The sequence below is a fragment of the Schistocerca serialis genome, chromosome 3, assembly GCF_023864345.2.
Source record: "Schistocerca serialis cubense isolate TAMUIC-IGC-003099 chromosome 3, iqSchSeri2.2, whole genome shotgun sequence".
Lineage (NCBI taxonomy): Eukaryota > Metazoa > Arthropoda > Insecta > Orthoptera > Acrididae > Schistocerca > Schistocerca serialis.
This window is the reverse complement of record NC_064640.1, coordinates 259359740-259386801: the sequence shown is the minus strand read 5'-3', so window position 1 is coordinate 259386801 and position 27062 is coordinate 259359740. Positions and strand designations below refer to the sequence as shown.

Here is a 27062-nt window from a genome sequence, read left to right as displayed (position 1 = left end):
TCCTCTGTGAGTTGTTTTCCTTTTATTCCTTTTTTTAAAAAACCCACAATCGAAGTGAGATGTTCTTGAGAATGCGTGAGTCACTGCACACGGCTTAAAAGGCGCTCCAGCGTGAATCACGGCGAAAGCAGGTCGACGAGTACCCCGGCCTTGGGTGGCATCCACGTGGACGGAGGCCCGCCTTCAGGAAGCTGTCTCTCCAACCGCATGCCGGGAGCAGCGCACTCAGCCGGAAGCCGACTCGGCTCACCTGGCGAGGGCATGAACCTGCTCACTACACGGCCGGACTTAGCACCTGCATATCACTACGCTGAAAGTGTGCTACGCCAAGTTTTGTGATAACTGATCTGTGAATATAATACAGTTTGTTATTTAACTGTATGACTAACAGCACAATTTATAATTAAATGAGAAATGGAAAGAATTTAAATCTTCAATATATTCAATTCGGTTAGTTGACATCGTTATAACTATTAATTTAAAAAAATTTAAACTCATGTTCGTGCAAAAATTTGCTTTTCAAATTTGAAAATAGCGTATTATAAGTATAAACAAGCATGTTTCTTACACAAATGCAAGATGACATGAGGAATGTACCAACCTAGCAGATTTTACTTATATTTAAATTATATGCAATACCTGCCCAAACAATCAGCCTCTGCCCACATAAAACAAAGGGGGAGAGGGGTACTTAATGCCCACCTTTTGAAATACTTTGGTCTAGTCAGTTGCTTCATATTTCCAAATTTTGAAAAAAAAGGATATCTTTAATAAATTCTTGTACTTGAGTCCACAAATGTTTTTAGTTTTTCCAGTTAATCTTAACCAAAAAGTTTAATTATTTGTAGCATATGTCAGTTTTGCCCAGTGAATGTCATATTCAACATTTTCAGGTTCAGGACCTGCTTGCCCATCAATATCTCCTGAACAAGTATGTTCTAAGTAAATATAAACACCATTTAACGAAATTTTAATTTAAAAAAAATCTTCAGAGTGCGAATGAGGAATCGCACCCTTGGTAGTACAAGTTATTGAAAGTGCGTTGATACCGCTGAGAGTGTGCTAAGAGGTATTTTCATCTTTTAGGCTCTACTAAAATATCAGCGCCTCTTTAAAAAGTATATTATTAATATAAGTCAGCAATAAATAACGAATATTTTAAAAAAAATTTTGGGTGGGCGTAAAAACTTCTACCCCCCATTGGTTATGCGCGTTATGGAAAACATATTGGTATTGCTCATGTTAAAACGAAAGTTTCGAATGACGTTACTGGCTATCTGGTTTAAACCTAAACTTAAAATATTTTCATAACTTGCTTGTCTAATACCACTTTCAATACTGATCGAAGTCTGAAATTCCCACTAAAACCCCTAATATGGGGTGCGTCCACCCTTCACCATTATGATGGGTTGAACACTGCTGGGGCCACTTTCTGTGACGTGTCTGAATTAGGGGAGAAATGGCAGCCCATTTTTCCTCCTGAACCGTAACCAGAGAACGTAATGGTGTTGGACACACTCCTGACAGAACTTGCCGTTAACTCCACTTTTCACGAGCCTACGGTTTTAAAAATTATAACAGTAAAAATATAGTGCCTTAATGTAATAATAATAATATAATTGGTTTACATGATTGCTTAGTACATTTATTGAGCATAACTTCAAAGGAACTGAAACAAAGACAAAAACAGTATTTGAACACAATTCATCCAAAAATTTAAGAACCACATTTGTCATGTGATTGATTTAAGGACCGTAATATTAACAGACTCTCAAAACACAGTCATTTCGAGCTACACTCCTGGAAATTGAAATAAGAACACCGTGAATTCATTGTCCCAGGAAGGGGAAACTTTATTGACACATTCCTGGGGTCAGATACATCACATGATCACACTGACAGAACCACAGGCACATAGACACAGGCAACAGAGCATGCACAATGTCGGCACTAGTACAATGTATATCCACCTTTCGCAGCAATGCAGGCTGCTATTCTCCCATGGAGACGATCGTAGAGATGCTGGATGTAGTCCTGTGGAACGGCTTGCCATGCCATTTCCACCTGGCGCCTCAGTTGGACCAGCGTTCGTGCTGGACGTGCAGACCGCGTGAGACGACGCTTCATCCAGTCCCAAACATGCTCAATGGGGGACAGATCCGGAGATCTTGCTGGCCAGGGTAGTTGACTTACACCTTATAGAGCACCTTGGGTGGCACGGGATACATGCAGACGTGCATTGTCCTGTTGGAACAGCAAGTTCCCTTGCCGGTCTAGGAATGGTAGAACGATGGGTTCGATGACGGTTTGGATGTACCGTGCACTATTCAGTGTCCCCTCGACGATCACCAGTGGTGTACGGCCAGTGTAGGAGATCGCTCCTCACACCATGATGCCGGGTGTTGGCCCTGTGTGCCTCGGTCGTATGCAGTCCTGATTGTGGCGCTTACCTGCACGGCGCCAAACACGCATACGACCATCATTGGCACCAAGGCAGAAGCGACTCTCATCGCTGAAGACGACTCGTCTCCATTCGTCCTTCCATTCACGCCTGTCGCGACACCACTGGAGGCGGGCTGCACGATGTTGGGGCGTGAGCGGAAGACGGCCTAACGGTGTGCGGGACCGTAGCCCAGCTTCATGGAGACGGTTGCGAATGGTCCTCGCCGATACCCCAGGAGCAACAGTGTCCCTAATTTGCTGGGAAGTGGCGGTGCGGTCCCCTACGGCACTGCGTAGGATCCTACGGTCTTGGCGTGCATCCGTGCCTCGCTGCGGTCCGGTCCCAGGCCGACGGGCACGTGCACCTTCCGCCGACCACTGGCGACAACATCGATGTACTGTGGAGACCTCACGCCCCACGTGTTGAGCAATTCGGCGGTACGTCCACCCGGCCTCCAGCATGCCCACTATACGCCCTCGCTCAAAGTCCGTCAACTGCACATACGGTTCACGTCCACGCTGTCGCGGCATGCTACCAGTGTTAAAGACTGCGATGGAGCTCCGTATGCCACGGCAAACTGGCTGACACTGACGGCGGCGGTGCACAAATGCTGCGCAGCTAGCGCCATTCGACGGCCAACACCGCGGTTCCTGGTGTGTCCGCTGTGCCGTGCGTGTGATCATTGCTTGTACAGCCCTCTCGCAGTGTCCGGAGCAAGTATGGTGGGTCTGACACACCGGTGTCAATGTGTTCTTTTTTCCATTTCCAGGAGTGTATATTGGAGAAGTCAGACTTTCTGGTTCTTCTTTTTTCGTTGGGGAGTGTCTTTTCCTCGGTCTCTTCCCTGTGGACACATAAACCGTGTCAGAATTGTCGGTGACAGCAGTCACACTCAGCCTGTGAATGTTCCTCTTTACTTGACTGGAATGTTGCCAGTGAAACCTCAAGTCTGTCCATGTGGGTTGGGCCTCAAGTAAATAGTTGTAAAGTAACGTGTGATAAACGTAGCTTTCTATAGGTACTTGGCATTTTGAAGGCTCGAAGTTTTTATATTATTTTATTCTCCGATCTGTAGCTGACAAATTTGGAAATTAATATACGTAAAAATATAAACAGTTTTAGTAAAATGATTTCTTCGTTGGTTCCGCACCTCGACACTGCATCTTGATCACTAGTCCGAAGAACGTGAACACCAGGAAGTTGGTCCACCTCTCCCCATACGACTATCACTGAATCTGTTAGTTGCAAGCCAATCGGCATTAACACTGATGTTAGGAATTCAGTCGTGAAGGAATTAATGTTCCTCCACATGACGATGAATGTGATACTCCCAACAAATATTTATTTCTGTCTTTAGTCCTACATATTTAAAATCTTGACTTCGCTGATGAGTTTAGATGAAATTTTACTTTAAAGCAGGTTCTGTGTCAGAAGCTGTGTACACTTTTCTCTTCAATTAAGTAACAGTCTGTCCACATCTTTCATACAGGTGCTTGTATTGTCTGCAAATATATATATATATATATATATATATATATATATATATATATATATATATATATATATACATGAAGTCATTAATACATATTAACAGAAACTGTGAACCTAGAACAGAACTCTGTCGCGCACGTTGCTTCACAGCATCCCAGGGTTTTGTGGGCAGTTCAAACTAATTTAGACATCACGTTCATATAAACAGCAACCTGCAATTTTTATACATTGTGGTGCACATCTGTATACAAACTCAAAAATTACATTTACAATGATTAGAAAATAAGATAAATGAGACTGTAGGGAAATCGTCAAGCGTGAATGGCGTTTGTCAACATCTCAAATAAGGACTTAGGGCTTCGAATCTGCTGTGAAGAAGTCCATCTCACTATGGAATTGAAGACAAATTATGTGCAAGCGACTGGTTACAACCGAATTTGGCCACGGTGACATTATACCGATTGGTGCGGCGCAGCTAGCGCCACATGTCCCGGAGTTCGTGCAAGCAGCATGCCTCGTCCTCAAGGAGAGCAGGCATGTTAGTAGAGCGATTTGAAATTTCCGTGGAACTTTTTCTAGAATTAACTGCAGACTTCGGAATAGTCGAACAAGGCGGAATCAGTGTAATAAGCCTCTCTCACCGTGTATGGGTCCTTCCACAACCTCGTCTACGCCCCTCCACACTGTCTCCACAGTGCAGTGGCATCGTTTTTTCGTGACTGATCGTGAAATATTCTTCTCCCTCCAGTCGTGGATGCAATAAGTGATGTCTTCTTCATCTAAAGTTTTTTCGTCGTTACTCTTTCTTGCCACTGTCGTTCTGCCAATATCAGCTGCAGACAGACAAAAGACCGCATTGTGTGAGTGGACTTGATATGTGACCACATCGAGCATTTTTCAAGGAACAGATTCTTCTCATTGTCCACTAGCTAGCTTGCATCAAAAGGTTCAAATGCTTGCTGGTGCCCATTCTCTGAGAACGGCTAAGATAAAGCTCGCGGTTGTGATCCCAGACGATGGTGTTTTGTTTACGTCCTTGTAAGGCAACATCTGGTCCCTAGCAGAATCTCATCTGCTCCACAGAGTTAGCTCCACTGGCTGGTTTGGATGTGTGTTTGTGGTTTAATTGCAGCACGATTTGGCGGTGACTTCTGTACTCAACTGGAAGTATTATGGGTAATGATGTAGTGTCCCATGACGATACAATCCATTAAAAAGTGTGTATGTTTGTACCAGCAGCGAGCCAGGCAGGTCCTGACGAGGCGACGACAAGTGCGGGCTGGGTGGAGGTGTCGCTGTCGCAACCTGCGGCGAGCACCACCTCCAGCACTGCCACCACCACCACTACCAGCACCGCCACCACCACAACCACCAGCGCCAGCACCACTGCGGCACCAGATACGCTCGCCACCACCACAATCCCCATTTCCACCTCTGCATCCACCTCTTCTACCTCTACCCCCAGCACAAGCACAACCACCACCACCACCACCACCACCACCACCACCACCACCACCACTACACCCAGCACCACCATCCCGACCACAACGCCGGCTGCCCCTACTGTGACCACTCCAGGTACTTTAAACACAGCACATATGTTATTTCGTGATTTTCAGTTTTAACCAATTGTCTGATTTACTTGCTTTTTCCCGATGTTTTTCATACATGTTTCTCCTTCAGTCCATTAAAAAATATTTCCCAGCATTTCTTCCATCTACATCGGCTGCATTTTACAGATGTATTTCTATCACAAATATGAATTTTCTGATCTGCCACTCATGATTAAGTTTTAGCTTCCGAATGTGCAACCTACTAAAAACTTGATAGGTAAACTGAAGGTGCACCAGCCCAGGGCCCAATGTGGTTACAAGTGTGCTCTGTTGCAGGGCCTCTGCGTTTTTTGAATATTTTTGTACATGTTTCACAGCTTTCATCTGAGCCTTTATTTTCCTACTGTTATATACGTTTTGTCACATAAGTGAAGCAAACAAAGAACATGGTACTGATAATCTAAAGTTTTCTGGATGTAATAGAATGTTGGATGATTTACATACCCCAAAGAATATTACAACTGTCTTACTCGAGATAACACATTATGTATTATGATTAAATAAAATAGATCCTTATTCAGATATGTATGGTTCACTGATTCTAGCTGATGGAAATATTACAATAATTTTTATTTTGTAAGCAGTTTTTACTTCTTGACAGTTTCAATTATATATGATTTTGACATGTTTCTTCCCGAAAATACACAGTAATAAATTGCGACAATTTGTTTTCAGGGATTGATGAGATTCTTGCAAATCTTAGCAACGCCGATTACAGAGAAGGTAAGCTGATGCCAACTGAAGATTTACATTCTTGAAGAAGTGATGTCGTTCTTTGAAGAAACTGTTTGTAACGTTGATGAAAAGCTTGTGTTAATGATCTAAATGGTACTCACTATAGTAATTAACATAAACATTAATGAGAATAGAACAATATTACAGAGTTCACCTAGAAATAAAATAACGGTTAATAAAATATGACCAGCTAAATTACTGTTATAATTACCTGATATTGACAGTGTTGCACGGCACGATCTTTAAATATAGTGTACACTTCTTTTGGAAGACTTTTTATTTGCCAAGATTGTAAAGAAGGATAGAATGATTACTAGTCTCGACCAGTTAAATGGCCGTCTTCAGTTCACATAATTGAAAGCAGTGTCTACATCAGCTATTAAAGCGAGACGTTCTCTCAGAGTCAAGTTTAAAATTCCAAACTCAAAAATTGTGGTTGCTATTAAAGCGAGACGTTCTCTCAGAGTCAAGTTTAAAATTCCAAACTCAAAAATTGTGGTTACAATATGTATACGCTACCCACGATTGCATTGTGCGGTATAACAGATATATTATAATGATACGAGGCAACATACGGAGTCTGTCCATTGCTGTCAGCTAAGTAGCTTATTCTGATATTTCCAGCACATAAAATGGCTCCATCTGTTGCCTCACTTTATTATGATGTATCTGTTACGCCACACAGTACAATGGTGCAGATCGTATATATATTGTAGCTACAGTTTTTGAGTTTGAAATTGTAAACATGATTGTGACAAAGTGTCTCGCTTTAATAACCCTTGTAGACACTGGTTTCTATTATATGGTCTGAAGATGGCCATTTAAATGGTCGAAACTGGTGAAATTAAGTCTTTAATTATATTTATCATTTAAACGTTGACATACAGAATTTTCCCTGACAGACAACTCAAACTTTACCTATTCATTTATTACCCATAATATACAAGCCCAACATAATCTGACTGCTATACAGTAACAACATGACTTCTAATAATTGACAGAAAAGAATGGCCCTGAATTGCAAGAAATCTTAACAAGAATAAAAATCCCAAAAACATGAAATTGAAGACATATGAAACTACCTCCAACACTGTTAATTGCCTAAACTCATTTCAGTCACGAACCGCATTTTTTTATAAGTCATCTACCTCACAGAAAATCTTCAGAAAGGAACTACAGCCAGCTAAATAAAAAGATTCTAACTACTATAGACTCTAACTACTAGGAGGCATATGGTTAGCAAAAGAAAGATTTTGTTGAAGAGCAAACAATGTGTTAAGAAAATTTTACCTTATTCATTTAACATCCAGATCCAAAAATTATATAGTTGTCAATAATTCCACTGGCCAGACATTACCAATCAAAGATACGTCATCATACATTACTTTGCGTCTCACTTTGCAATGCATGTCCTACCAACACAAAGTCTCCACTAAGAAAAAAACATGTCCATACACTTCTCTATCCACTCGCTAACTGCTATTCCGTCCAACCACAGAACCCCTTGCCGAGGGCGCAGAACGCTGTCAGCGATATTAACACAATCTATGGCGCTGCCAACATACAAACAGGCTACTTACACTAGTAATAGTTGCATCTTTCCTTGCGGCCTTGGCAAATACACAGTTTTCCAAAAGAAGATTGCAACAATAAATTGCTGTTGATGAATAGACTGTAGGCTTCAGGATGTAACGTGATTGTGGTGGTGGTGTTTCAGTATGCGGGCGGCGCCTGGTGCCAGACGCGAGGATCGTGGGCGGCCAGAAGGCATCCTTTGGGAAGTGGCCTTGGCAGGTAAGGAATCTCGTAATTAGCCCACTGATTCTGCAGGTGATACCAGCCGCACCACAAGTGCTCCTGCACTCTCTTCCGATTTCTCGCATTAAAGAGATACAACTGCATGTAAAACTGTCAGAAAAGTGAAAATATTTACTGAATTCAAAAGTATTACTCCCAAAAATGCAATGAATACAAGCGTTTTTTTTTTCTAGTACTGAAAAGTCTGTTACCTGAACGGTTACGTGTTACACCGACTGATAGCCTTTAATTTACATCTGGTCTATAAAGCGGAAGCCACATTACGATATGGGGCGAAGGGTACTCCTCGCACGATTCTCTCCCCCGCCCCCTCCGGCCCACCAGTTCAATTTGCGAATGGCGCGTGGGAAGAATGATTGTTGGTAAACTTTTGTAAAAGCTCTAATTTCTCTGATTTTCTCATTTGATTATTTGGTTGGAGGTATGTGGCAGGAAGTGACCCGCCAGCGTAGCCGAGAGCGTTAACGCGCTGCTTCCTGGACTCGGGTAGGCGCGCCGGCCCCGCATCGAATCCGCCCGGCGGATTAACGACGAGGGCCGATCAGCCGGCCAGCCTGGATGTGGTTTTTAGGCGGTTTTCCACATCTCGCTAGGTGAATACCGGGCTAGTCCCCATGTTCCGCCTCAGCTACACGGCTCGCAGACATCTGAACACTTTCGCACTATTCCACGGATTACACTCGACACTGACAGTCGGGGTACTCAATTCCGTCCCGGGGGGTACGAGGTGGTGGCAGGAAGGGCATCTGGCCACCCCTTAAACATTAAGATGCCAAATCCGATTAACTATGACTGACCCTGCGTAACTGCGGGACAAGGCTCAAGCGATAGAATAGTATGTGGCAGGAAGTAATTTGTTGCCCGGCCCTTCCTGGAACGTACCCTCTTTCAATTTCTCCGTGATGCACAATGCTTCTCTTATGGCATCTGCCACTGGAGTTCATTGAAAATCTCCGTATCACTCTCTTCCCGACTGAACGATTTCGTGACGAAGCGTGCGACTTTTCGTTGAATCTACGATGTCTCTTCTATTAACCCAATATGATAAGGGTCCCAGACTGATGAGAAATACTGAATAATCGGTCTTAAACAGTGTTTTGTAAGCCTCTTCTTTCGTCGGTTAATTACATTTCTTTAAGGCACTTCCAAGGAATCTTTCCCACAGTTTGTTTTATGCCTATTTACTGTCTCAGTGGTTTGCATAGTTGTGCAGTACGGTGCACAGGTACGTGCGTTTACACTTCCGTTATGTGAGAAGTGCTCTTCGTCTACCCACGTGACTTTTAACAGCCTTTCATCCACTACAGGCAAAAAAAATCTGTTACAGTATGAATAAAGAGGGGCAGCAGTTCTAGGAGGAATGCAATGCTTCCTGTAGGTGAAAAATGCAGCTGTTCTGGCAACGTTAGTTTAGAATGAAATTATCACTCTACAATGGAGTGTGCCCGCGGAATTCGAAGTTCCCGAGTTCGAGTTCGGTCCGGCACACAGTTTTAATCTGCCAGGAAGCTTCAACATTAGTTTAGTTTCATTATTTAAAAATGTGCGTCTCTTCGAAAACTGCATCATCCTTTTAGAAATACTTACCACATCAATAAATTTTCACTTTTTTTATCATTTTGAGACATTTAATGTATTGGAATGAAACATCACAATTGAAAAAATGCAGGTACAGGTTTACATTGAAGAAACAAAAAAATAATACCTTGAAGTTATGGAAATAAGCTAAGAAATGACACAACCTTAAGAAGTTTGCGCATTCTGTCCTGGAAGGAGACTATATGATAACCTTTAGTTCCTCTGCTCTGGAACAGTGTAAGTTAGAAACATTTGTGATTCCGTAAGATTTTTTTGCCACATCGAAACTCAACCACGGAGCCTTTCACAGGCAATGCGTTACCAATGCCCCTGGCCGTACACAACGAACAGATTCAGTTTGCACGTGTCCTTGCTTCCTTCTATACGTTTCAAACTCCTCAGAAGCTCTGGCATGATCAGAACCTCAGGGGGAAACGATGCAGCCGAGAAATGACGTTGACCACAGACTCAGGGGTGTTCCTAAACGATATTAAGTTACTCTTGAGTGATGTATGCTCTACGATCAACATGTTCGTTATAGTGTACACTCCACTTAAGTCTAGAATGTCATCTCAATCACAGTTGCGCTGGTGTAAGTGAATTCTAGCCTGACAACTACGTTTCACTTCTTTTGATAGTCTTACATAAAAAATTCACTGCCCCTAGAAAAGTAAATGCATACAGGAAAAGAAGCTTAAAGATTTTATCAACAAACTGTACCGAACCCATTGTCCTCTTTGATGGCAAAGTGAAGCCAGTCATATTAAGAGATGACGTCAGTGTTGTTTCCAAGTAGAGCTGGCAGAGACTGCTGGGACGGAAGGGACGGACGAAACGGAATAACTTAGTATCGAGTGTACAAAGTTTTCTCGGTGTCCAAGCCGCGTGGGGATTAAGTGAAAACCGGCTCGATAATCTTGTTCATGAGGGGGTCCACATCATCGAAATATTTCATAAAATGAAGTATTGTCCATTGTAAACAGTATATTTATGTCATTTATTTGCTGTACTATTGCCTAAATTCGTCTGCCATGTCATTATCAAGGACATATATTTTAACAATACGCACCATGTCGCAAGGGATGTCGCATGCGAATCAAATTATCAGTCTGCATGTGAAGCCACATATGAATAACAATATGCTTTGTATCGAATACAAAAGAAAGAGCAGTAAAATGTGTAAAAGATCTATATACCGTATGACTTGAGGACGAAGACTCCATCTGTTCACTGGAAGACCTCATCATATAATGTGCGAAGCACAACTGAAATTGCGTACTGTTAATGTATGCAGGATGAATCACCTAAACCTTGCACTGCAATTATTGCGTAAGTGGAAAGTGCTACTGATGTGTGGTTTTCACAGAATTAATCGGTAGTCAGGGGCACGTATTGATAGCCAGTCAACAGATTGTAATAATATTTAGAAAGTGTATTTTTGGCAAACATACACTTCTTAAATGGATCTTGCGTTTTGACATTAAGAAACTAAGGGTAGGGTATATTACAATGTCAGTGGTTTATGTTGCAGTATTCTCGTGCGAGTCGTTTACGAGATATTGTATTTTGGGAAGTTCCCACGACGACACTTGTTTGTACCATTCAACCTGCGTAGTTGCTTTTGTAAACTCTCTTCGCTACTTTTGTAAAGGCCTCGTCGGTACTGCTGTGGAGGCCAAGTTGCCACTGTTGTTACGGTAGGCAGAGTTTGTGAGTTCGTGAAACGGCTTCTGGTGCGGTACACAGTAAGACAGTTTCTCTCTGCCACTATTACACAGTTATAACCCAGGGCATAGGACAACGAAAGTTCTACAACACTAAAACAAATTAGTACAAAGTCAGGTAAATGAGTTTACTTATCTTTGTGACTAGTTGAGTCATTAATTCTGCAACACTCCTTGTAATATAACACAATTTGCCCTCCATGGCTATGTGGAAATAATCGTAGATAAACCTCACAGTACATAGCAAATGCAATTACAACAATTCTACAGTTCACTAAACGGCGTTCCCTGTCTAAATCTGCCCTGGATGATGATCTATAATCAAGTGGGCGAGAGCTGCTCCTTTATCTTCCGAGAAGGCTTCTGTCCGTTGTGCGGCCATTTGCGGATTGTACTCGGCCGGCAGTTAGCCGAGGCGAAGTTGATATTTTCCTCCTCATCGTCGCCCGTGGCGCTGTTGGAACTCTATGACACTGGCACCAGCTCGCATCTTTGCGCCTCTGGTGCTTTTGTACTTGCTCTGTCTTGTTCGGACGACACAGCAGTGGCTAGGTACGATGTTGTTATCTCTATTTACATTGTACTTCTGTGTTCCTTGAGTGCACTGCCACTTGCTAGTCAATTAGTGCGTGACAGTCCAAACAGGAGGTCGTGAGCGGATGATGGGACTTACCAAGACAGAAAAAGCCGACATGCTCATGGTGTATCGAAAGTGCAGGAAGAATGCAGTACGGCGTATTCGACAAGATGTGCCAATGAACATCAACCATCTCGGTAATTATTTATTAACTTCTTCGATCAGTTATGTGAAAGTGGTTGTGTAACACCTAGACAACGTAACAGACCTAAACAAGTGACGACAGAAAAAGGGGAAATTAATATTCTTGCTGCTGTTGCAGTTGATCTGCGCATTAGTTCCAGCGCAGCCCCTCGGGGAAGTGGCATGGATGAGGCAAGTGTCCTATGCGTTCTCTATCGACATAGGTTCCAAGTATCTTGTTTAGTGATAAAGCCACATTTACCAATCGTGGCCAGGTAACCGCCGAAATATACACTATTGGTCTGTTGACAAACCCCGTCGGCTTCGTAAGGTAGTACGTCAGAATCCATGTAGTGCAAGTGTGTGGTGTGGGATACTGAACCATCACCTCATAGCCCCGTTTTTCATAGAGGGCACACTGAACGCACAAGTACCGCAGACTCCTAACAGACTATCTTCCACGTATCCTAGAAGACGTTCCTCTGCAGACTAGAAGGAATCTGTTGTACCAACATGATGGTTGTCCAGCCAATAGTGTACGAAGTACTACGGAATGTCTTCACAAATTGTTTTCAAAGCTTTCGATTGTACGCAGACGATATGTACCTCGGCAAGCTTGTTACCCGCATTTGGTGCCTGTAGACTTCTTTCTGTGGGGAAAGCTGAAAGGCACTGTATTCGAGGACATACCAGATATACCCAATGGTGTGCAACGACGTATTACTGCAGCCTGCTCGGACATCTCCGCTGAAATTATAGCACGTGTGCAGCAGTCGTTCCATAGCAGACTGGAAACGTGTATTGCCGCTGCCGGTGATAATTTTGAACACAACCTGTGATGGTCAGTTGTCTCGTTACCTGTCGAAATCCACATAACTAGCGTATGCACTTGTTCTTTAGTGTGTGTTACAACAGATATTATACAAGTGTCAGTGTGGGAACTTTTCAGAATACGGCGTTTCGTAAACGACTTGCACTAGAATACTGCAACAAACACAAATGAATTCTAATTTACCGAACTTTTAGTTTATTAATGTCAATAGCCATTGTTTCATTTTAAAAAGTGTATGTTTGCACAAAAAGTATTATTCCAATCTGCTGATTGGCTAACAGTACGAGCCTCTGACTACAAATCCATTGTGCGGCTGGTTCCGGCGGAGGTTCGACTCCTCCCTCGGGCATGGGTGTGTGTGTTTGTCCTTTGGATAATTTAGGTTAAATAGTGTGTAAGCTTAGGGATTGATGACCTTAGCAGTTAAGTCCCATAAGATTTAACACACATTTTGAACAAATCCATTGTGAGAAACATTAATAGTGCTTCCTATTTCCGCAATATTTGCGGTGCAAATTTTAGGTGATTCACCCTGTACATGCTTCATAATCACGTGGTAGTCGGAACTGGACAATACCATTGGAAATAGATGACATAAATATACAGTCTGCAATGGAAAATGTCTCCTTTTACTATTCAGCGTCTTCATAGTCAGGAGCTGTCCAAGTGGCATGACCGTTGTGTTTCTCTTATATGTCTTACTGTTAGTGGAGTGACTTCACCTGGGGCGAAATTATCTTGCGAAAGCACACAACACAATACAACCTTCTACTTTCCGCTTGGATACCGAGAATATTTATTATATGGATGTCTCTGTGGAAAACTCCAATACCGCACCAATTTGTAATTTAGAAGGCTGTCTTTATCTAAGAGTGTAATTATCAGAGAGTGAGAGACATTACAAATTTATTAATGTACCGATGTTGGATAATCCATTCAGCTGTTTTCTTGATACTGCTTAATTACAGGATCTATTTCGAAGTTATACAATGATCAAAATAAATGTTGCATATTGTTTTATTGTCAATACTGGAAATAATAGGAAACAAAGCTGAGTTTTTTTCTGTCAGGTACAGTTACAAGAAAACAAAAATAAGCAATTTAAACACATTTCCACTTGATAAGAACAAAATAAAAACAAAAATCAAATCTTACAAAAGGTTTCTTCTCACTGTCATATTGCCCAACACATTGTTTATGAACCAATTAACCCTTCTCGTAATTGGAGACACTTTTGAATGGGGTTAGGCATATTGATTACCATACTGTCCAGGTGAAACTGTCAGATATAGTTCCATTCCTCTACAGCGTCGTCTATGAGGCTCTGTAAGGTCTCTGAAGGGACAGAACGATTGCAAAGTGCTCATTTTAGCATGTCCCATGTATTCTCAGTGGCGATAAGAAATGGATAATATGGAGAACATTCTTTCAGTCTGATTCTGTGTTGCCCTAGGAATGTGACCACAAGTTTGTGACGACGGGGCCGGGCAGTGTTGTCCATCAGCGTGAATCCCGCTCCAGTATGTTCACCAAACGGAGCCACAATGCCTGCAAGGATGTCGTCCTGATACTTCTCACCAGTCATCCTCCCATGTATTGGCACAATTGGTGTCCTGCGGCCATAAATGATTCCACCCCAAAACACAACGGAACTGGATTGATAATGGTGGCGGTCTGCGATACAGTTACAGGGTAACCGTTGTCCTCGTTGTCTCCACGCATGAACACGAGTATTTTCAGGGTGGATACCAATACGGGTCTCGTCAGAAAAGAGCGTTGCGTCCCATTGTTGTCTAGTCTACAGGTAGTAGCTTAGTGCTCATGCAACACGATCCCCTCTGCGAATCCTATTTAGAGATGTACGTTTCAGAGTTCTTCTGGCATGTAATCCTTGTTCATGGAGCTTATTCCATATCGTTTGTGTTGCCACCTACACTCCTGTAACTGTTTGGAACTGTCACCGTAGACGTGTAGCATTGTGTTGAGGGCTTTTGCTTGCTGCTGTGTACGCAGATATAGACCCTGCACACTTGTTGTTTTTGTTCCTCTGCCGTTGCTGTGAATATCCTCAACTGATCCTGCCACTCGAAACTTGTTCCATATTCTATAGACATCACCTTCACTAACAGTGACATTCAAAAAATGGCTCTGAGCACTATGGGACTTAACTTCTGAGGTCATCAGTCCCCTATAACTCAGAACTACTTAAACCTAACTAACCTAAGGACATCACACACATCCATGTCCGAGGCAGGATTCGAACCTGCGACCGTAGCGGTCGCACGGTTCCAGACTGTAGCGCCTAGAACCGCTCGGTCACATCGGCCGAGTAACAGTGACATTCACTGACACGTCCACTTGTCTCGTTCCCTGCTCCATTAGAATGACTATGCTGAGCCTCTGATCAAACGTTATTGTTGTCTGTAACATCCTGAGGGAACACAACTCTCGTTATGACACACATCATGAGTGATGCAATCTTTACAGGTGACACGGTTGCCATAGATTGTATATACTGCTCCCTCACGGTAGAAACATGGACTGTATCTGCCAGAATTACATTACAAACAAACCAATGCATTGATATCATTACGTATTTCTGGACCACAACGTTTAATTTTAAAGTTTCGGTGATATGCAACATTTGTTTTGACCACTGTGCAATTTCATCTTCTGAAGTGCTTGATGCAGTCCAACTCAATCGAAACACTGAAGTACATGAAGCGATCCGAAACCTAACCACACCTAAAATCAATTGTACTACTGTAGGCATAAAATATTCCATATGCGCAAACCAGTATCAAGGCCAGATGCACAGTAACCGAAGTTTCATGCCTGCTCAATGAAAACTAAGTTATACAATTTTCGTTGGATAGGCAGGAAACTTTACGTACCTAGAAGTTTCGATTGAACAGGACTGCCATAAGCACGTCTGAAGGTGAAATTGTAAAATTTCACAGTCGATCATGCGGATACCATCAATTAAAGAGCTGAATGGATTATATTAACGAATAACGATGGAATACAGCTGAATGCACCTAAGGTTCCATCCATGATTATGAATCACATGAAAATACGTGTTGAAATAAGGTCGTATTGTTACAATGGCAGATGGTTGCCCCTAGAACTTTATTGCCAACTTTTTGTAGGATGAATACACGCATCTAGGTCAAACGGGATACAGGCAAATCATTCGTTTGATTCTGTGTACCCGGACAGGGACTGCTCATTCAAGAAACTTCGACAATGGCAGTTTGTAGTGGAACCCGGATAGTAAAACATAGAAACGGTGAGATTTATGCTTCTTCCAAGAACGCGGACGTCGAAGACTTACCCACAGCGCAATACAGAATAGGTGGAGTCATCAGTTTTTGCTACAGTATACGAAAACGAAATTAAATAATGCTCTTGTCCTAGCGCCACAGAGGCGAAGTGCTATTTAGGGCTTCTTCAATTACGACTCCCAACCATATCTTATATTTACAGAAAGCTTAATGATAACGGGACGATATTTTGTCGGGGTGGTGTAGCCACATTAACTCACATTTGTCTGCAGTATAGCCAGTACAATTTTACAATAATGTAATGATATTTTACTTAAATTTCACACCATCCGCATAGTTCTTAAGAGCAGTGACACTATTTTAAGCAGTATGAAGCGACACGTTTTGCCCTCAGTTGATCATACTTGGAACTTATGGTGTTACATATTTTGAATCATTAATCGCATGGACAAAAAACAGGTTCTCAGAAAGTTTCTATCGGTTGTGAGACCAATGCCGGTACTGGTAAATCCACCCTAAATTTCCCTCATTGGGAACCGTCTTGCCAAACTCCCAGCTTTCTGCGATTTAGCTGAAAATAACTATGGGATGGATCCCAAACATTACACTTCATTACTTAATAGGACACTAAAATAATACTGTAGCCTGTATTTTACTGTTGTACACTGTACAAGGAACTTAATCTCTGAATCAATTTATCAGATCTATGAATTATTCGTATGTTATTATTTCTCTTATGATATACTAATTGTTAAAATGTTATTTCTACGCAGATATCTCTGCGACAGTGGCGTACGTCGACGTATCTGCATAAGTGTGGGGCTGCTCTTCTGAACGAAAATTGGGCCGTCACAGCGGCGCACTGTGTAGAGAAGTAAGTATGGTTCTTACTACCTTCCTGAACCTGCCGTATGTGTGTATTATCAAGAAAAACTTGAGCTCAGTATTCATTTCGTATTCATAGAACACTAACGTCCAGATGCGTATACAAATGAAATGGTTGGTTATGTTGAGGTGTTATAATGTCAGTGTGTCTAACAACTGTTTCGAGCAGCTGTTTTCTAGGAAGGGTTCCGCATCGCAGCAGTCTTATACTAATTCAACATTCAATTGAAATTTCACATTTGTACGGGAGTATGAATGTAGTGTAAATTGTACTATATAGTTTCTTCTTCTGTATAATTCCTTAACAACTCGAGGGTAAGAGAAATACTTTACTATGTTCCTTGGTAGTCGCGTTGTAGATGTTTCAGCCCCGAAAATTTGGCCAGTGAAAATTCTACTTCCTTTGTGGCGTTGGAATTATAGCGAAAGCTTTCGTTTTATTTTCGGATTTCCTTCAGTCAAATACTAAATTTAGCAGAAAACTGGTTGCTGTAGCTTCCTTTTTCGTCTGACAAAGACGACAGAGGTCAGTTAACTCTCAGTCGCACATGTTCTCTTGTGAAATAGGATAATTATGCACTTTCTGCGTCTCTCAAACTTCACGAAGACTGTTGGCTACATGATCTCCTAGGTACCTTTATACCCACAGTTAGCATTCTGGGGAGTAACTAAAACCATAAGAGACTTCGAGATCCGTGTGCCACCCATTCCCACCGAATCAACTAATTTCATTTTCTGGGGTATGTCACAGTTACATTATTTTAAGTTCCTGTTAGCTTTCGAAGAAGAAAGGTCATCATTATATCTAAGATTGTGATGTAAGTCCCCATATTAACCTAAGTGTCTTCATCCAGCGAAGGACAGTGCGATTAAGTTTAAGAACATAATAAGGATCATAATCTTGGCTATATGTTCAACACATTTTTGTCAGAAAGCTGAATAGAACGGAACAGGATCATTATTCTACCAGCAATCATAATGTGTTGTAATTTTATGCCTTCCTAAGATGAGGGAGTTTTGTTCATGAATCAGGAATCTGCAATTTTACTTCTAGATAAAAAGAAAAAGACGAAATGGATAAAGTCGCTATGTGGGGCGATGTGGTGGAAAGGGAAAGAGGGGGGGGGGGGGGGGCACAAAGTCGAAGTTTGCCTTGGGCGCCACTTACCCTAGTTACGCCACTGTCAGAGATTCCAGTGTACATCCCTCGAACTTCACCGCAATTCACGAGAATGTCATCTAGACATTTAATACGCCTTTTGAGCGCTGCAGCTTTTCGATTCTTATTGGACTCTGGATTAAATATAATTCAACAAGCAACCAAACAAATCCAGTGTTTCCTTTTATTTGTCTAACAGAACATACATTCAAAGAAATTTCGAAGTTCTACAGTCGCTAGAAGTGTGTAAAGATTTTGCATGACACCCTGCTAGCCATTACAATCGTAATACCACGAATGCTGCATTTTACAGACGACAAATCGGCATAAAGTACGGTAGTTACTTAGATATGCAAATGGTTAGCATTCTGGCCAACCACACGGAGTACACAGGAGGAACCCCATCTATATTATATACATAAAGAAAGATTACACAGCAGATTTGTCATTGAGAAATCGGATTTCACAGGTGGTTGGTTGTAACGGGATAGTATTATGCTTCGTGTAAGAAGTAAAAATGTCTATCAGCACGTGTCAGTATTGGAAAGTGGTTTAACTGTAGCCTTACTTTTCCATGATATTGCTGCTAGCGGAATGCGAATACTGAATCGATTTGGTTTAAGAGGGCCGAGGGCCGTATACTGGACGAGCAAAATAAAACTGAACTGGAAAATGTTTATAAGATTAATTCGAAATTGAGCGCTGTAGATGAACAGGAGAACTACCAACATGTTGGAAACTAGGATTTCGATGAACCAATTAGTTGTCATAGTTTTTCATTTCTCTAAATGAGGCCTGGTTAAGCCTGTCAAGGTATATGAACTCTCAAATACACGCTATTATGCATCAGAAAATCCCCATCAGTACTTTGAAGAGACGTTACATAAACACAAAATCAGTGGTGCGCAACTTCTGGTGTCTGCATCATGACACGATACATGTCCAGGAACTGTTTAATTTATAAGGAGATCAATTCACAGAAGACGAACGACTGTGCTGATATTTTCATCAAGACGGGGTAACAGCACACACCGACTTGACAACCTTGTCGCGAGTACATTAGCAGTTCGGTGAGGAAAGGACAACCAACGGTGGCAGTGTAATACCATGGCCATTTCGATTGTCTGATCTCTCTTCTTGTGATTTTTACACGTGATCAAATTGAAAGGTCAAGTGAATTCAGATATTTCTCACACACTAGAAGAGCGACAACAGAACACTGAGAAAGCTATTGCCGGCCGGGGTGGCCGAGCGGTTCTAGGCGCTACAGTCTGGAACCTTGCGACCGCTACGGTCGCAGGTTCGAATCCTGCCTCGGGCATGGATGTGTGTGATGTCCTTAGGTTAGTTAGGTTTAAGTAGTTATAAGTTCTAGGGGACTGATGACCTCAGAAGTTAAGTACCATAGTGCTCAGAGCCATTTGAACCATTTTAGAAAGCTGTTGCTGCTGTCTGTCAGCAAGAACAGCTACGCATGTCCCACAGTTTGCTATATCGAGCACAGCGCTGCATCGACGTCAGCGCTGGCCATTTCCATCTTCTATGATGCTCATTAATAACGGTCAATCCAGCGTCAGTCTTATTGTAAATCTGTTCTGGACCAGTTTGGTTTTGACACCCTATACAACTTAATGCTGGATCTCAAGAGAACCACACGACTAGTGCCCGAAAGGATAGACATGTTGGTAGCTCGGCCGTGAGGGGTTGTACAGCCGCGTCACACACCTTGAGTGGGGAAATAGACTTGTTTGTAGGAAGACGAGTATCCGCATGGACAGTGCAACGGCATCAGGAGCGCCATGACTGTCACCATGGCGGCTACTGCTATGGCTTCCCCTGATACGGAAGCAGAGAAAGAGACGCCGACAGCGGTACATGCTACAGCAACACTGTATTCGTGTGTGGAGGCTTCGAGGAGAACGAACCTTGTCAAGTCCGCAGCTCGTGGTCTGGTGGTCTGCCTCTGGATCACGGGGTCCCAGGTTCGATTCCCGTCCGGGTTGGGGTTTCCTCTGCCCGGGGAATGAATGTTTGTGTTGTCCTTATCATTTTATCATCATCATCCGTGACAGTGACTAGACTGAACTGTGTAAAAAAAATTGGACTGTGTAAAAATTGGGACTTTGTATGGGCGCTGATGACCGCGCTGTTGAGCGCCCCACAAACCAAACATCATCGAACCTTGTCAGATTGCGTTCACAATCATCGTATACACCCAGTAGCTGTCATTATACTATAGGATGCTACTATGTACGAAACACGATCATCTATGGTCCGCATGGTTAGTAATTTGGACAGGATGTGTTACATTTCTTTGTGTCTCTCATGTCGCTATAATGTTATCTTTCAACAAGGTGATTGAAGACCGCATGTGATCCATGCTGTCCTGGCCAGCCCGTTCGCTAGATCTGTCACCCACTGAAGACTTCTGTCCGTGGGTTGCCGAGAGATTGGCACGACACCCCTCGCCGGCCACGACGACCGACGAACACTGACGTAGAGTTGAAATAGCATGGAATGATGTGTCCGTATCGACCATCCGTGTTCTATTCGACTCGATGCGCAGGAGTTAGAGCCATTTAAATTAAATCGTGCATTCTTCCGACTTTAATGAAGACAGGAATAAGTAAAATTTCGTTACGTTCTACTCTTACTCGTGAACAATTTTACAGGGCAGCAGCGTACATACACTATCTGGACTGCCATATGAACTGGTCCAAAGATGAAAGTTAAGGGACAGGCCACTTTTGTAAGGCGGTGTTGTGTTGTGTGTTGGTGCAGCGTGCCGCCGAGTGACTTGCTGTTGCGACTGGGGGAGCACGATGTGTCCACGGAGGACGAGCCGTACGGCTTCGAGGAGCGGCGCGTGCAGATCGTGGCGTCGCACCCGCAGTTTGACCCACGCACCTTCGAGTACGACCTGGCGCTGCTGCGCTTCTACGAGCCCGTCGCCTTCCAGCCCAACATCATCCCCATCTGCGTGCCCACCGACGACAGGAGCTTCGTCGGCCACACGGCGCACGTCACCGGTTGGGGAAGGCTCTACGAAGGTACGAACCTCTTCTTTCTTTTGCTGCATACATTACGATGTTCCATTTTTTATGTTGCTAGCCTGCAATTGAGATGTTAACGTACACTGATGAGCTAAAACATTATGACCACTTCCCGCCGCGAGTTCTGAATGCTGCCTGGTGATGTTGTGGGCATCTCAGGCGGTAGGAAATGTACCACGTGGTTATAATTAATGTGCAGCTAATGACAGAGGTACTGTGTGGGCTGTAATTGTCGTGTGGCAGCGAAATATGGTAGATATTCTAATGCTTTAACGCAGAACCGAATTACGCTGGGAAACAAAATTAGCTCCTCTTTTTGTCACCAGGTGCAAATCTAGCGTTGTGAATGCAAGAAAGACGAATAGAAATGTTGTCACATGCAATGGATTAGAAACAGGATGTAGGCCGAAAAGATCAGTCAAGTGAGAAAGGCATAATTTTGATTTTGTTATTAACTGCCGCTTACACAATTTGTTCACTATGAGCACTGGAGACGTCGACGGGATACCGCATCCATAAAACGACGAGATCAACAGTCGCTCGACCGAGCGAGGTGGCGCAGTGGCTAGCACACTGGACTCGCATTCGAGACGACGACGGTTCAATCCCGCGTCCGGCCATCCTGATTTAGGTTTTCCGTGATTTCCCTAAATCGCTCCAGGCAAATGCCGGGATGGTGCCTTTGAAAGAACACGGCCGAATTCCTTCCCCATCCTTCTCTAATCCGATGAGACCGATGACCTCGCTGTCTGGTCTCCTCCCCCAAACAACCCAACCCATCTCAACACTCGCTCGCAGCTGTTCCGGTGGAATGTGGGCAACGTGTTCCTGCATACTGACCTTAACATCAGAAAGAGACCGAACGAGTCCCCAGTAAATGCCAAAAGCCACATGGATTCAGATCAGGTGATCTTGCAGGCCACGCATCTGGCAAACCTCTGGAGGTAACATGTTGGTGGAAGATTGCATTAACAAGATATTTCACTAGACGAGCGACGTGATTTGCTACCCCATCTTGCATGAATACAGTGGTTCCTAGACAGTTACACTCTTCCAAACCAGGAATCACGTGCTGTACAAGGAGGTCTTGATAAAGTGCAGACGTCACGGTACAAATGACACGCCCTCTGGGCGTATTCGCTTCAAAGAAGAAAGGACCGAGAGGAAGGGGCTTGTGAATCCAAACCACACAGTCATACACTGCGAATGCAATGGCTCTTCGTGTAAAACACACTGTTTAACAGTACCCCGAATTCGGCAGTTCGGTGTATTCATTGTACCCTGTAGTGTAAAATGTGCCTCGTCACTCTATAGAATATTTCTCAGGCACATGCCATCAACTTCGATCCGATCCAAAAGCCGAAGAGCAAATTCAGAACGTTGCTGCGGATCGTGAGATTTTAGTTGCTGCCCCGTCTGGATTTTGTTCGGGTACGAGTGTAAAATGGAGGGCAAAACTTACTGTGCTGTTGATCATGTCATGGACAACTTTCGAGACACTACACGAGCACTAACACTACCCAGGGCACATTCTGCATGCTCAATTAGAGCAGCAGCAGCAGTGTGAATTATTTCACCAGGATAGGTGTCACATCAACTCACCCATGTTTTCGAATTTCATTATAATCTTCTTTAAACCGTTTAATGACGTCGGGCCTCTCCTCAGACCTTCCAGTCCGCGATATTCTCTCATTGCAGTACTGTAATTGTTGGCGTTCACATAAAACAGTTTGAGTAGCAGTGCACGGTCTCTCTTCTCGATACTTATAGTGTTCACTCATGTTATGGCTTTGTCAAATGACACCGTGGATGTCATACCGTCATACAAACAATGTACAGCGCTAGATTTGCACCTGGTGACCAAAACTGGAAATTTTTTTTTTTTCCAGAGTGAAGTGGATCCGCATTCATGTATTAGCATATATACCAAGTTTCACTGACATACGATAATTAAGCCCACAATGCATCTCCGTCAGTAACTGCACTTCAGTTATAACCACCCGGTATATAAGTGGAGCAGAAACGAATGGAGGTTATTCTAGGTACGACACAGGTTGCAAATGGGGACGTAAGTGACTCTGACAAACAATTGATCGTTATGGCCCGGCAGCTGGGGACAACCACTTCGGCAAGGGCGATGCTGGTCTGTTGTTCATCCCCTAGTGTCGCGAGCATCTGTGGAAAGTGACTGAAATCGGTTAAATCACAAGAAGCGACGAAGTTTTGAAACTTCCTTGTCTCATCACAGATCATGGGGGAGGGTCGGAGGCTTCCCCGCTTTATGAAGTAGGATAGGTGGCGATCTCTGGTAGATCTGATGACAGAGTACAATGCTGGAGCAGTATTTCGGGAACACCATTCAGCGCACATTGTTGAACACGGGGCTTCGCAGCAGACGACTTCTACCAGTTCCCATGGTGACCAAATCATCGTCAGTTACGATTGCAGCGGGCACGGTATCATTGAGATTGGACCTTAGATAACTGGGAACGTGTCGTTTGGGTTGATGTATCATGGTTCTTGTTACACCAAATCAATGGTCGTGCCTGGATATGTCATCATCCGTGAGGCGAACGGCTCCTCGAAACATGCGCATTATTACAGGGCAGTATTATTCTTCGTGGACCATTAACCTGGGCTCCCATGGGACCTGAGGCAGTAACTGGAGACACTATGAGCGCTGTAGACTATGTGAGCATCATTCAGGACGACCTGCATCCTTTCATAGTTGATGTATTCCCGAACGACCATGGCATCTTCTAGCACGTTACCTGTCCGTCACACAACTACAGAATCATGCTACAGTGATTTGAGAGGCATAATAGTGTACTGACGTTGATGTCTCCGCCCCCAAAATCCCCTGAAATGTACACAATGGTACCCACGTTCTACCGTACTGGGCGTCAGCACCGCATCCACAAACCACCGGTCCGTGATTTACGGGAATTGCGTTATCTGCTCCCACATACCTCCGGGAATCTACCAGGGACTTGCCGAATCTATTCCACGCAGAATCGCTGCCGTATTGCGTTACAAGGGTGGACCGGCGCGCTGCTAAATAAGTGGTCATAATGTTTTGGCTCAACAGTGTATGTCTGTATCTTAACTAAAATTGAAAGTACAGCTTTCCAAATGTAAATCAAACTTCAACATCATTGTGAGTGCTAACTGCTAACTGACTCTACCCTCTCTGCTTGGAAGAGCATCTTCATAGTTAAGAATGAAAAGCTGAAAATTGTAGAACCTCTGCACCATAAATTTATTTGTTTAAACGGTTTATGTCTTAATAAGGCCATTATTGGACTACAACTGACTTTCGTCATCATAGAGGTGGCATACCGTAAAAGTGGGCAACTTCGTGACAATTTTAACACTATTAGTAACATACTCTTATACAGATATCTACTGCGACATATAATTTCAACGTATATGGAATTTTATAACCTTTATTTTTCAATTTTGATGGTAATGAAGATTTTATATTCAATGAAGTATTCAAAGTATAATGTATTAATTACCACAAAGTTACCTGCCCCCTCAGGACAACATGATATGGACATTAGAGATAAATCCATCTGTCAAAAAGTTGAGCTGATCTAGTGTTTCTTTATGACACACACTTATACCTCTATTACAAATTTTTATAAGTTTTGTTTTATAAATACATAGAAAAACATTTATCATCTGTTGAAATTTATTTTTCTAATTTTCTTAAAATTATGGTAATTATAGGTGTGTCCTCATTGAAACGAAATAAGACTAAAGAAAAACAAACTGCATTAATCAAGGTAATTAAACAAAAGTCTTACACATTTATTTGCGCGTCTTTCCAATGGAACCGTACTAGCAAAAAAGGTCACAATACTTATATTTAACGCAACATCCTCTAAGTAAAGTAATTAGTTCAAACTGTTACACGCTTACTTAAAAATTCAGCGATATGAGGAAAAATGAATTCATGACACAATTAATACAGTATTCTGAGCAATTGTATGTTATATTTAGGAATAAAGTTTTAATGTGAACTAAAACTTTGTCTTTTTTACTAAAACATTCACATATATCTGTAATTTAATTAATGGCATTTGTTTTGAACAATTTCACATTTGTTTCTGTAGGTATGTGTGCTGTCGCAAAATTACCCCTGTAATCTATGGAAATGACTTTCCGCTTTCCAATCGTTTGAAGAAAATTTGTGTAAAATTTAACTCTCACACAGAATGGTCTGCCCATATAACTTATTTGTATATACTTCCTACCGTTAGTCTCTTCATATTTATTGGCAGTAGCATAAAGTTTCCAGGAAATTTACAAACACCTTTTTCCACCTTCAAAGCAAATGGCTTTATGACCAACTCAGGTGTATTGCATGTACTTGTTGCTTCCAACATTAACGGCAGCACGATGCAAGAACAGCCTGCAACAGAACAATATGTTGAATGTTGACCCGAGTTGTATTAAAGAATAGAAAGCTACAGGGCGCTGTTGTCACAAAGTAATACCTAAGTCACGAAACTGCCCACTTTTATGGTATTTGATGAAGACCTTGTAAGCAGAAAATCAGTTAACTAATACTGCAGAACACCCACAATTTTGCTATTTTCATTGTTAACTGTTCTGAGTCTTCGTGCTCATCTAGACTTTGCTCTTGGCATCGTCTGTTCGCACTGAGATTTAGATATCGTTCCAAGTCAGCGAATATCTGGTCTCTTCTATAAAATTTACGTTTGTAAGTACATGTGAGTACCCACTAGTCTTGTTCTTCACTGGCATCTTTGTCTCCTACCCCCGTTTGTTGCGTGTTGAGGACCAACAACACAGTACTGTTACTTGTTTTCTTGGCTTCTATATGTGGTGCTCTACAACTAGAAAATGCTGAAGACATACCATTTCAGTACACGAGCCATAACAAAACAGTACAGGTTTATAGGGATTGTAGAGGGTGTCACGAGCAAAATATTGAGGGTAGGAAACCATTCAGAGACGTTTCAGTACGTCCAATTTGGCGGAGCCAGCGCCTGCTTTTAAGCCACCTCTTCGGCAGCCAACTTGGGTTTTACGCCGAACGCGTCGACTACTCTGACAACACCACCAATGTCAATCGGCGTAGATACTCGTCTCTGCTGTCGGAATGGTGGCCTAGCGATAGGAGTTACCCGCTGTAAATTCGACATCCTCTTGCAGCGCTCAATGACATGTATTTCGATACTCAATTTCTTCTTCAAGACACCCTCTGCAACGCCTCGAAGTTTATCGCCATCCATTTGTTACACACTGACTAAAGCCACTCAGCAGAGTACCACTACTTCATCCCTCAAAGCTACCCATTGTTCTTCTACTGTATTTCTTTCCCCCGTTCCTGTCAATTGTTCCCTTATGCTCTCCCTGAAACTCTGTACAACCTCTGGTTCTTTCAGTTTATCCAGGTCCCATCTCCTTAAATTCCCACCTTTTTGCAGTTTCTTCAGTTTTAATCTACAGGACATAACCAATAGATTGTGGTCAGAGTCCACATCTGCCCCTGGAAATGTCTTACAATTTAAAACCTGGTTCCTAAATCTCTGTCTTACCATTAGATAATCTATCTGAAACCTGTCAGTATCTCCAGGCTTCTTCCATGTATACAGCCTTCTTTTATGATTCTTGAACCAAGTGTTAGCTATGATTAAGTTGTGCTCTGTGCAAAA

General features: G+C 42.7%; 1 protein-coding gene across 3 annotated transcripts in view; it reads left to right on the top strand.

Annotated features, from left to right (window-relative positions):
- LOC126471583 (serine proteinase stubble) overlaps window positions 1-27062 on the top strand; it is a 231583-nt gene that overhangs the window by 189455 nt on the left and 15066 nt on the right. Inside the window, exons 4-8 of one of the 3 annotated variants that reach the window (XM_050099815.1) lie at window positions 5174-5512; window positions 6223-6270; window positions 8000-8076; window positions 17052-17152; window positions 21104-21372. In XM_050099815.1, the coding sequence (XP_049955772.1) occupies window positions 5174-5512; window positions 6223-6270; window positions 8000-8076; window positions 17052-17152; window positions 21104-21372 (834 nt within the window). Of the gene's footprint in view, window positions 1-5170; window positions 5513-6222; window positions 6271-7999; window positions 8077-17051; window positions 17153-21103; window positions 21373-27062 lie in introns of all 3 variants that reach the window. The other 2 variants (XM_050099813.1, XM_050099816.1) reach the window with 2 other exon arrangements.